Source organism: Amaranthus tricolor, chromosome 14 (assembly GCF_026212465.1).
Source record: "Amaranthus tricolor cultivar Red isolate AtriRed21 chromosome 14, ASM2621246v1, whole genome shotgun sequence".
Lineage (NCBI taxonomy): Eukaryota > Viridiplantae > Streptophyta > Magnoliopsida > Caryophyllales > Amaranthaceae > Amaranthus > Amaranthus tricolor.
The window spans coordinates 6,182,648-6,193,588 of record NC_080060.1 but is presented as its reverse complement, the minus strand read 5'-3'; the positions used below and the strand labels follow the sequence as shown (position 1 = coordinate 6,193,588).

At 35.0% G+C, this 10,941-nt stretch overlaps 1 protein-coding gene across 1 annotated transcript; it reads left to right on the top strand.

Annotated features, from left to right (window-relative positions):
- The first annotated feature begins 6,362 nt into the window (after positions 1 to 6,362).
- Positions 6,363 to 10,439, top strand: LOC130800017 (importin subunit beta-1-like). The gene is made up of 3 exons (XM_057663341.1): positions 6,363 to 6,598; positions 7,438 to 9,850; positions 9,942 to 10,439. The coding sequence occupies exons 2-3, from the start codon at positions 7,449 to 7,451 to the stop codon at positions 10,138 to 10,140; spliced, it is 2,601 nt and encodes an 866-aa protein (XP_057519324.1). The 5' UTR covers positions 6,363 to 6,598; positions 7,438 to 7,448; the 3' UTR covers positions 10,141 to 10,439.
- The last annotated feature ends 502 nt before the right edge of the window (positions 10,440 to 10,941 follow it).

Genomic DNA, 10,941 nt, shown 5'->3' with positions numbered 1-10,941 from the left:
CCCATCTTACGTTGAAACGGTTTCATACAAAATTAAATATTTTTTTTCCAACTTTTGGATTTTTTTTTTCTTATCATATCAATCATCAAAATAGCCCAAAACAAGCGAGTAAACTTTGTAATGTCCGTGCCTGGGACGATGCTTACATTGACAAAAATTTATAGTCTAAAATAAAAAAAATATGATGACATCATTATTATCGGTATAAAAAATCATGTAGGAAAAAAATCATTAAAGATAAAAAATATAAGACGCTGTTTAATACATGCAGACCAAAACTATAAGTGGAGTACTGAACTAGCCACTGAATACACTAAGATTAAGAAAATTTGAAAAAAATAAGATTATTTAACAACTTAATTCCAAAATAAGCTCCGTGAAAACTTATTTCTCAAAATAAGCGTCTGTACATCCAAGCCTAGATTCGGCAAGAGTCGCTGTTAGTAACAGCGAAAGAGAAAAAAAAAATTAAAAGCCTAAAGTCGCTGTTACTAACAGCGACTAAAAAAAAAATTAAAAGCCCAAAGTCGCTGTTACTAACAGCGACTTAATGCGTTTTAAGTTTTCAGTTCACCTCAAAGTCGCTGTTACTGGGTGGTTAAGGTTTTTTATTAAATGTTTACTGTTCTAGTACACTAATAAACCATGCATTTCGTTGTTGTATTTTAATTAATTGCTTATATGTGTCTGCATTTCTAAAATTGTTCATTTTATCTTTCAGGTTGTCTGATATATGAAATCTTTGCTGGTATGAAGCTTAACAAGACAGAAGAACTCCGAAATACTTCTTCAATTCCAAAGGTATCACATATTTTCTATGTATGATGTCGTTTTATGTTATAGTCAAATTCTTTAAAATAGCTACAGAATTTAATTGTTAGTAAGCACGATTTTCTTACATATGCAAAATTATGATGAATTGGCTACTTGGTCCTCAAGAATCAAGATGACAACAATTCTTTTTGTATGTCTTTTTATTATTGTTCTTTCAGTCCTTACTTCCAGATTATCAGAGATTATTGAGTTTTATGCCGTCTAAGAGATTAAATACTTCCAAGCTTATTGAAAATAGTGGTAAGTTTTGAAAAGTTTCTAGTACCAAGGTTATGATTTCTCTGATCCTTTTACTCTATTAAGGAGGGATTACACATCTCATTCTCTCCATATGCAATCCTGGAACTCTATCTATTGGACAAGTTCATTCATGCCGATACAAGCATGTACAAATGGCACCATCTTAGTATTTCCCTTTGTATTGTCTAAAATGTAGGTTACGCTGTTGCACAAACTTGGTCATGTCAAATGGGACATGTTGCTGTTATTAACAGCGACTTTGGGCTTTTAATTTTTTTTTTTCTCTTTCGATGTTACTAACAGCGACTCTTGCAGAACCTAGGCTTGGATGTACGGATGCTTATTTTAGGAAATAAGTTTTCATGGAGCTTATTTTTAGAATTAAATTGTTAAATAATCTTATTTTTTTCAAATTTTCCTAAGATTAAACAAAAAAGTTCAGAACCAAAAACTCCTACACTTAAAAAGGCGTGCACTTGAAAAATTCACAAGCGGCTTACAAAAAACACCAAAATATTTAGTACTAAAAACTAAGAGCGTAGAGGGCCGAGACAATAAGGCCCACTAAACACGCCCAAAACAATAAGGCCCACTAAACACACCCAGATCTAAAAATCACAAGCAACTAGATGGAAAATTTGAAAAAAATAAGACCTTTTAATAACTTTTGTCAAAAAATAAGTTTTGGCCAAACTTTATTCTCAAAATAAGCATTTTTGGCCCCAAAGCTAGGCTTGGTACATAATCGCTGTTACTAACAGCGAGTATAAAGAAATGGTCAAAAAATTTAGTTAAGGGTAAAGTCGCTGTTACTAACAGCGACATATGGGTAGACTGGTCAACTATAAAGTCGCTGTTAGTAACAGCTACCTTATGCGTGCCTAAATACTGAACCAAAGGTGAAATGAGGAAGGAGGAAGTAGACTACTCTATTTAGGCACGCATAAGGTTGCTGTTACTAACAACGACTTTATAGTTGACCAGTCAATCCATATGTCTCTATTAGTAACAACGACTTTACCCTTGACTAAATTTTTTGACCATTTCTTCATACTCGCCGTTAGTAACACTGATTATGTACCAAGCCTAGCTTTGGGGCCAAAGACGCTTATTATGGAAATAAAGTTTGGCCAAAGCTTATTTTTTTACTAAAGTTATTAATAGGTCTTATTTTTTTCAAATTTTCCAACTAGATGTGTTTAATGGGTTGGAGCCGCTAAAAGCCCGTGATGCGGCCCGTCTTAAAAGATTCAAGTTCATTAAATTTTTAAAAGGATAAGGCTTTTAAGGGGTCGGGTTGATTTTAAAAATTAGCGGGTCGGAACGGGCTTTTAAGTGGTCGACTTTAGTCTAGTGTTTGTGCTGAATATTGTGACCTGACATACATACTAATTCAAATTAAAACACTGTCAAATTCATTTTAGCATATAAGGTAATTTGACTCTAATCTATTTGTTGTAATTATGTTCGAAATTGGTAATTTTATTAGTTTAATAATTAAATTGGAGTTATGTTCTTCTAAATTCCCCGATCTTGAAAATTGCTAATTGGTGGTCAATAATTGTATATGTTTTTAATCTTCAATTGATAGAAACAAAGTCAGTAAAGTAATGTGTTGGGATGAGTTATCCCACATCAATAAATTGAAAATGGTGTGCACGCTTTATAAGCTATTAGAGACCTTTTTCCTATTGCCATATGGTTTTGGGATAGCATATATCTCCTTGGCTTATGAAGTGTGTGCACTTGTGTCTCCCCGTTAATATGCTGGCATTTACAATAAATCCAGCCTAATTTAACATGGTATCAGAGCCGATGGTTCGATCAAAAATTTAAAAATGGTAGGTTCGAAAAGAATGGCGTTCCTACCCTAATTGATTACTCTCACATGCGAACTTGACAGGGGTTCGAATGTGAGGGGGGTGTTGGGATGAGTTATCCCACATCAATAAATTGAAAATGGTGTGCACGCTTTATAAGCTATTAGAGACCTTCTTCCTATTGCCATATGGTTTTGGGATAGCATATATCTCCTTGGCTTATGAAGTGTGTGCACTTGTGTCTCCCCGTTAATATGCTGACATTCACAATAAATCCAGCTTAATTTAACATACTGCTTATGGAAGTTTATTTATTTTGATTTGATCTCTGATTTCTTTTAATGAAAATTAAGAGATTATTCAAAAGCATAAATTAATTCTTTTAAGTGATATTTGATAGTGGCTATCACTAATTATACAGCTTTAATTGATATCAAAGATTTTTAAAATTAGAATATACTCCTTTCGTTCTTTTAAATTTGTCTAATTTGAATTTTTCACACTAATTAAGAAAAACAGAATCTTTTATCGTAGTGGATATTATTTTAATTAGATAGTGATGTAAAATAATGATTGTATTGGAAATATGAGAGAAAAAATTAAAATAAAACAAAATTTAAAGAACAAAAAAATGAGTGAAAGAGTGAATATACTTGAGAAATAAGGGAGTGAGAGAGAGAAATGAGGGTATATTAAGGAAAAAAGATTTCCAAAAATAGAAAGTATTCTAAAGTGGACAAACTTTTAAAACTACCCGTTATAGTAAGGTGGACAAACTTAAAAGAACGAAGGGAGTATGTAATATTAGTTAATGCAATTATATTTATAAAAGTAATCAATAAAATAAAAATTTTTCCATAAAAGAGCCGGATTGGCCGTGTTAAATGGATCGCTGGTCCGGCCCGACTCATCAAAAATATTGTGCCCCGGCTCGACCCGTAACTTGTCCCAACCCAACTCATTAAACACCTTTACTAGCAACGCCGCCACGCCCACCAGCAAGGAAACCCTCAATGAAAATGCCACCCTGCCAAAGCAGTCCCTAGTCGTACTCAACCGGAGTAGATCAAGGCAATACACTGCCGTCGACCACCAAAACGCCACTAAGATGCCGTAACCCCCAATGCATGGCCCTGAAGCCTTACGCCACCGTACTAAAATAGAAGTTGTGAAAACACCAACTCAACTTAAGCCATGACAAGACAAAGAGGAGACGACTAACATCATCAGTCCCTCACCACCAAGCCCACAATGAGATGGCAGCCAGCACTATCAGAAACTCAACACCAGATGTCAATAGAGAACAAGGCAAGTGCAATTCACATAGCCTCAACCATATTAGAAGCAGGGCAAAGGCCGGTAGCATTAGACATTGGAAGAGCATCCAACAGAAAAAAATTAAATCGTCTAATCGCATACTTTTATATTATTAATTTTTTATAATTATTAAATGTGTATAGTTCAATTTAAAAATTATTAAAATAACGCATTGAATTATGTAAAAAGTCAAATATAGCAAGTATAATGAAATAGAAGAAGTACTATAGATTAACTTGACAACAACTTCGAATAGTGAACCGTGAACCAAGTAAATTGAGAATGATTTAATAATAGAACATTGATGTAATCTAGCTCAAGTATGGTACTCATTAAACTTAAGGAGTTAATAGACTTTTTTTCCAAAGCAAGCACCACTAAACTTGGTAAGAGTATTGTGCAAGGATGAAGCTCATAAACAAATTCTATTCTTCAAAATGATAGAGGTACGTATTTGATCTCTAAAACATTGTAATGAGTTTGGACTTTGGAGAAATTCGAAAACAAAGGCCCTGCCAATAGTAGGTGGCAGGAGCAGAGCAAAAATTAAAAAAGTTTTTAAAGGTACTGTGCAATTTCATAAATTATGATATTTTCCTAAAAATTTTGTATCTTTTGACACTAAATATATACGCGCAATTTAATTTTAAGGTCTATAATTTTTTAAAATTTTGTACGAACGAACATATTGAACATGCTTAAAACCTCCCCTTTGACTAGGTGGCTTAGGAAGAGGCAAGATCATTTCATCTTCAACACTATTTTTATAACAACTTCTTGTCAATGTCATTAAGTCTTTAGGCATACTAGGACTTACTCGCAAATCCCAATAAAAGGGCACCCTTGCGCTTCATGTTTTACTTGATGGTTCAAATGAGGGGATAATTAAGAATTAAGATGCACTCCTTAGTCCAGCCTTTAGGGTAGTAGAAAAAAATTTAATGGTTTTTTTAGAAAAATTAGATATTTAATAATACAGAGAGAATAAATTATAAAGATTAGACTATAAAAGAGTTAAAATATATAAATGTAATTAGAAAAAAAATGGGTCAAATGATGTAAAATGAGAAAAATAACCCAAAACCAATAATAATGCTAAATGAGAGAAACAAAAGAAATAGTTATAATCATGTGTTTAGTGAATAAACAATTTATACACATAATATAGGTTAGATCGTGAACATAACCTAATTACAGTTGAACCGCGTAAATCTTTGTGTGTGTTTTTAATTGCTTATTTATTGCTTTTACAATATTGTTCTTGATAGTTGTTTGATTGATTTTGTTTCGGGTCTTAGTGTTCATACCAATTCTTGAGACACTAACCTTCGACCTTTGGTAGTGGGGACTCAATTTGTACATCGAGTTTAACCATTTTCAAAGAAACCTCTATTGATCTTGGTTTTTGTAAACATCAACATCAATCATTTGTAATATCAACTTGTTTTATCCTCCTCACACTCGATATCTTTGACTTGAGCAGTTCGTTCCTAATTCTATAACTGAACTGGAAAATCTCAGAGAGTTAAATATCTCCTTCAACTTCCTGCAATCTCTAGCTAGTGGTGTCGCCAAAGCCTAAATGTGGTGGTAGTGGCGGAGTTAGTTGGCAGTGGAGATGACGACGATGATGGTCATCGGTGTTTGCGGTGGTTGAGGATTCGATGGTCAAAGCAAGGATGACGACGTTTAATTGAAGTGGATCTTTCATCAGAAATGAGGGAGAGAAAATGGAGAGACATTGTTAAATGAAATTATATTTGTTTTTTTTTTAAATGAATACATCAAATCAGAACATAACACGTGACATTTCTATTAAATGACATGGGTAACCTGTTATTCTAGGTAGTCATTATTTGAAAGCTCTTTCAATACAATAAAAGCAAAAGGTTAGACTTTTGTAGAATAAAATTAAGATTGCAGACATGCTAAAACTTAGCTTTTAAAAATAATTTTTAAATAAAAAATATTAAAAATTACAAATTCTTGTGATATTTGTGATAACAGTCTTTTGAAAGACCATTTCTAATTGTGTCAGTTTATAAAGAAAAATATAGAATAAAAATAGACATTAAGCTTTAATGGATAGAGCCTATAAAAGCCGCCGATTAAAAATAGGGCACATATGAAATTTGAAAAATTTAGGGTTTGTCGGGCATAAGTTATAACGGGCCTCCGTCACTTCCGTTGCTCCCACTCGGCAAAACCATTTACCAGTAACTCGTTCTGGTTTAAACCTCCCGCTCCTTCAACTCATTCGAATTACAATTTCATATTTTCTCTCTCTTCATTTTCATTTTCACTCTTACTCTCACATTCCCCTTTCTCTTTGATCCTCTTTCTTCTGTTATTAGGGTTTCTTTTCACTTTGCTCCTCTCACTCTTAGGTAATTCTTTTGTCTTTCATCTTTTTTGTTTTTGTGTATAATCCATCATTATTTTACTGTTTCTGTGTTTGATTTGTGGTAGATCTGCCTCGTTTTTTGTTAATTGTTCAGATTTTTAAAAAAATAATTTTAGGTTTATTTACATTTGTAGAGTTTTAGTCAAGGATGTTATTCTTTTGCTTATTACTGTTACATTTGTTTTTAATGGTTCATCCATTTTAGGTTTTTTCTTATGCTTGATTGTGTATCTAATTTGTTTTCTGTGTGTGCTAGTAATAGTATGCTTTCCATTGTTGTTTCTCTTGTTTTTGTTTCGAGAAAATGAAATTGCTTCCTTTATTGGTTTCTTGTTTTGTTGCTTGAATTGTTAGTGTTTTTTCAGGCATGGAGATTTTATCGCGCTGCTATAACTGGTTACTATATCGTTATGGGGCTAATTAGTTTAATTTGTACAGTAGCTGATGATTATTCTGCTGCAGTTTAGGCTACATTTGATACTTGATCTGCAGAAATTGATTGCGCTTTGGGCTTTTATGCTGCTTCCTTGCTATGAAATTATTTCTGAGTTTTAAACCCCAATATAATCTTTTTCTGTTGTGGATATTCTCCACCTTTTGCCTAGTTATTTCTCCCTGATTTTCGATTATAAGAATTGTATTGTTGGTACATTAATAATTTGGTGTTGTGCTTTTGAATTTAGTGTTCCTATAATCCTATACTTGGTCCATCTTTCTGTAAACTGTAACATGTTAATTTATGCTGCTGCAAAGATTATTATGTCATTTTTTTTGCTTAATTGTTATTCTTTGTTTATGATACTTATTGTTCTCTTCATGCAGTGTCAACAGAAATGGCAACAGAAATTACTTCATATTTGCTAGCTGCACAATCTCCTGATGCAAAAATTCGCACAGAAGCTGAAAATAGCCTCAAACAGTTCCAGGAACAAAACCCCTCTGGTTTCTTGCTTGCATTGTCAGTTGAGCTATCAAATGATGGCAAGCCAATTGAATCTCGTAGGTTGGCTGGTATAGTGTTGAAAAATTCATTAGACGCGAAAGATGCTTCCAGAAAAGAACATCTTGTGCAACAGTGGGTTGCTATTGATGCTTCCATTAAGCAACAAATTAAAGAGTCACTTTTGAGGACACTAAGATCCATGACACAGGAAGCATGGCACACTTCAGCTCAAGTAATTGCCAAAATTTCGTCCATTGAAATTCCAAGGAAGGAGTGGCCTGATTTGATTGGTACATTGCTTAATAACATGACTCAACCAGATAGTTCAGCTTTGTTGAAGCAAGCAACATTGGAGACTCTTGGATATGTTTGCGAGGAGATTTCTCATGAGGAGCTTGAGCAAAGTGAAGTTAATTCCATTCTTACAGCTGTTGTTCAGGGCATGAACCTTGCTCAACATAGTGCAGAAATTCGTCTTGCAGCTACAAAGGCTCTAAATAATGCTCTTGCTTTTGCACAAACTAACTTTGAAAACGAGATGGAGCGAAATTACATCATGAAAGTGGTTTGTGACACTGCAACATCTCAGGAGGTGGAGGTTAGGCAGGCTGCTTATGAGTGTCTTGTGGCAATAGCTTCAATGTACTATGAAGTGCTTGAGCCTTACATGCAGGCTCTCTTTGAGCTCACATCAAAAGCAGTAAAAGAAGATGAAGAGGTTGTTGCTCTTCAAGCAATTGAATTTTGGAGCTCCATTTGTGATGAAGAGATTGAGATTCAAGAATCATTTGATATGGAGAGTGACCAGTCAGAGCCTCCTCATTCTCGTTTTATTGAGAAGGCCTTGCAATTTTTGGTACCAATGTTGTTGGAAACTTTACTGAAGCAAGAGGAGGATCAGGACCAGGATGACAGCGTTTGGAATGTGTCAATGGCTGGTGGGACATGTTTGGGACTCGTGGCAAAGACAGTTGGTGATGCAATTGTGCCACTTGTGATGCCTTTTGTGGAGGCTAATATATCTAGTTCAGAATGGCGTTGTAGGGAAGCAGCTACATTTGCTTTTGGCTCGATCCTTGAAGGCCCCAGTGTTGACAGGCTTTCGCCGCTGGTCCATGCAGGCTTGGACTTCCTGCTGAAGGCTATGAACGATCAAAACAGTCATGTAAAGGACACAACTGCATGGACATTGAGCCGTATATTTGAGCTACTGCATTGTCCATCTTCTGGATTTTCTGTCATCACCGCTGCCAACCTACAACCTATTTTGGGTGTTCTGTTGGAGAGTATCAAGGACACCCCACACGTGGCTGAGAAGATATGTGGGGCCATTTATTACCTTGCACAGGGTTTTGAGGATAGTGGAGCAACCTCATCAAGCCTCACACCTTATCTGCCTCAGATTATAGCTTCTCTCATTGCTGCTGCTGATAGAACAGATGGCAATGACTCTAAACTTCGATCTGCTTCATATGAAACATTAAATGAGATAGTTAGGTGTGCTATTGTTCCAGAAACAACCAAGATCATAGAACAACTGCTTCATGTTATAATGACTAAGTTATCCCAGTCTTTCGATCTATCAATTGATAAAGAAAAACGAGATGATTTGCAAGCACTACTCTGCGGTGTCCTGCAGGTCATCATCCAGAAACTTAATGTCGACGAGTCGAAGATCATTCTTCAGTATGCTGATCAAATCATGTTGTTGTTTCTGAAAATCTTCTCTTCCCGCAGCTCCACAGTAAATGAAGAGGCTATGCTAGCAATTGGTGCATTGGCATATGCAACTGGACCGGACTTTAGCAAGTATATGTCTGAGTTCTACAAGTATTTAGAAATGGGTTTAACAAACTTTGAAGAATATCAGGTTTGTAGCATCACTGTTGGGGTAGTTGGTGATATTTGTCGTGCTCTAGATGATAAGATTTTACCATATTGCGATCAAATAATGTCGCTCCTGCTCAGAAATCTTTCCAGTGGTGACCTACATCGTTCTGTCAAACCGCCAATATTCTCATGCTTCGGTGATATTGCTCTTGCAATAGGAGCAGAGTTTGAAAAGTACCTCAGTTACGCTATTCCCATGTTGCAGAGTGCATCTGAGGTGTGTGCTCAGATGGACACTACCGATGATGAAATAGTGGAATATGGTAATCTTCTGAAGCGAAGCATATTCGAAGCTTACTCTGGTATACTTCAGGGTATAAAAGATGCAAAGCCCGAGCTTCTTGTTCCACATGCTAAACATCTTCTTCAGTTCTTAGAATTTGTCTCGAGGGACAAACAAAGGTATGCCATATTTTCCCTTGACCTCGGATTTTATTACTTCGTTCATTTGTTTTTGTTGCGTTATGTAATTTATCTTCTGGTTGCCTTGCAGAGACGAGAGTTTGACAAAAGCTGCAATTGCAGCCTTGGGTGACCTTGCGGATGCACTTGGTCCAAATGCTAAGATATTCTTGAAAGATTGCACGTTTTTCGCTGAATTCATTCACGAATGTCTTGAATCCGGCGATGAGCAGATAAAGGATACCGCATTATGGACGCAGGGTATGATTGGTCAGGTCATGGTCTCATAACGTCAATAAATATTCTCGAGTGCTACTGAAAGATGTTATCGTTGTCATTGCCTTCATTCTCCGCATTGTGGGTAGAGTTTATCTGTGGGGTCTCGTATTCATTTGAATTCAGGTATAAATTTTGGTTTTCACGACGTTTTAGTCACCTATGTGTTTATGGTTTCGGGATCTCAGGTTTGGGTTTTTTCACCAAGGGGGAAGGGGGAAGGGGGAAGGGGGGAAATTTAGTATAAGATCCTTATCTATACTGACCTTGTGAAACTTTGATTAATTCAATGCATCCACTACTTTGGTGGTTTGAGTCTATTATTTTGTTATTTATTTTGTGTTAATTTTATTTAGGAAAAATTATCGTGAATAATACTATCTGTTAATTATTGTACAATAATATCAATTATTGATTAACCATACCAACTTAAAAGGGTATTTTCCTAGAATAATACCAATTTTATTAATTAATATCCCAATTTTTTTTTTGTCACCAATAGTTTTGATTTTTAACTTAGGGATTTTCTAGGAAAACATCCCTTTAAGTTTGTATTATTCATAATTAATCAATAGTTGGTATTATTGTAGGAAAATTAACAAAAGATTGTATTATTCACCGCAATTTTTCCTTTTATTTATGTAGTCATAGTGTATAGCAGTATTTTGCTAGTATAGTACTAGTATTCTAGCTAGTAAATTTCCAAGATCACAAAGAGAATAATCGGCATATAATACGGATCTGAGTACCTCTATGCGTATTGAAGCTGCTATTCAGTATTTTCAGTTTGCTATATATTGATCATGGTTTGTCTA

Excerpts from the sequence above, each read along its gene's own strand:
- LOC130800017 (XM_057663341.1), top strand. The coding sequence starts at position 7,449 with ATGGCAACAGAAATTACTTCATATTTGCTAGCTGCACAATCTCCTGAT. Across the intron at positions 9,851-9,941 it reads GTCTCGAGGGACAAACAAAG|AGACGAGAGTTTGACAAAAG; the intron begins GTATGCCATATT and ends GTTGCCTTGCAG.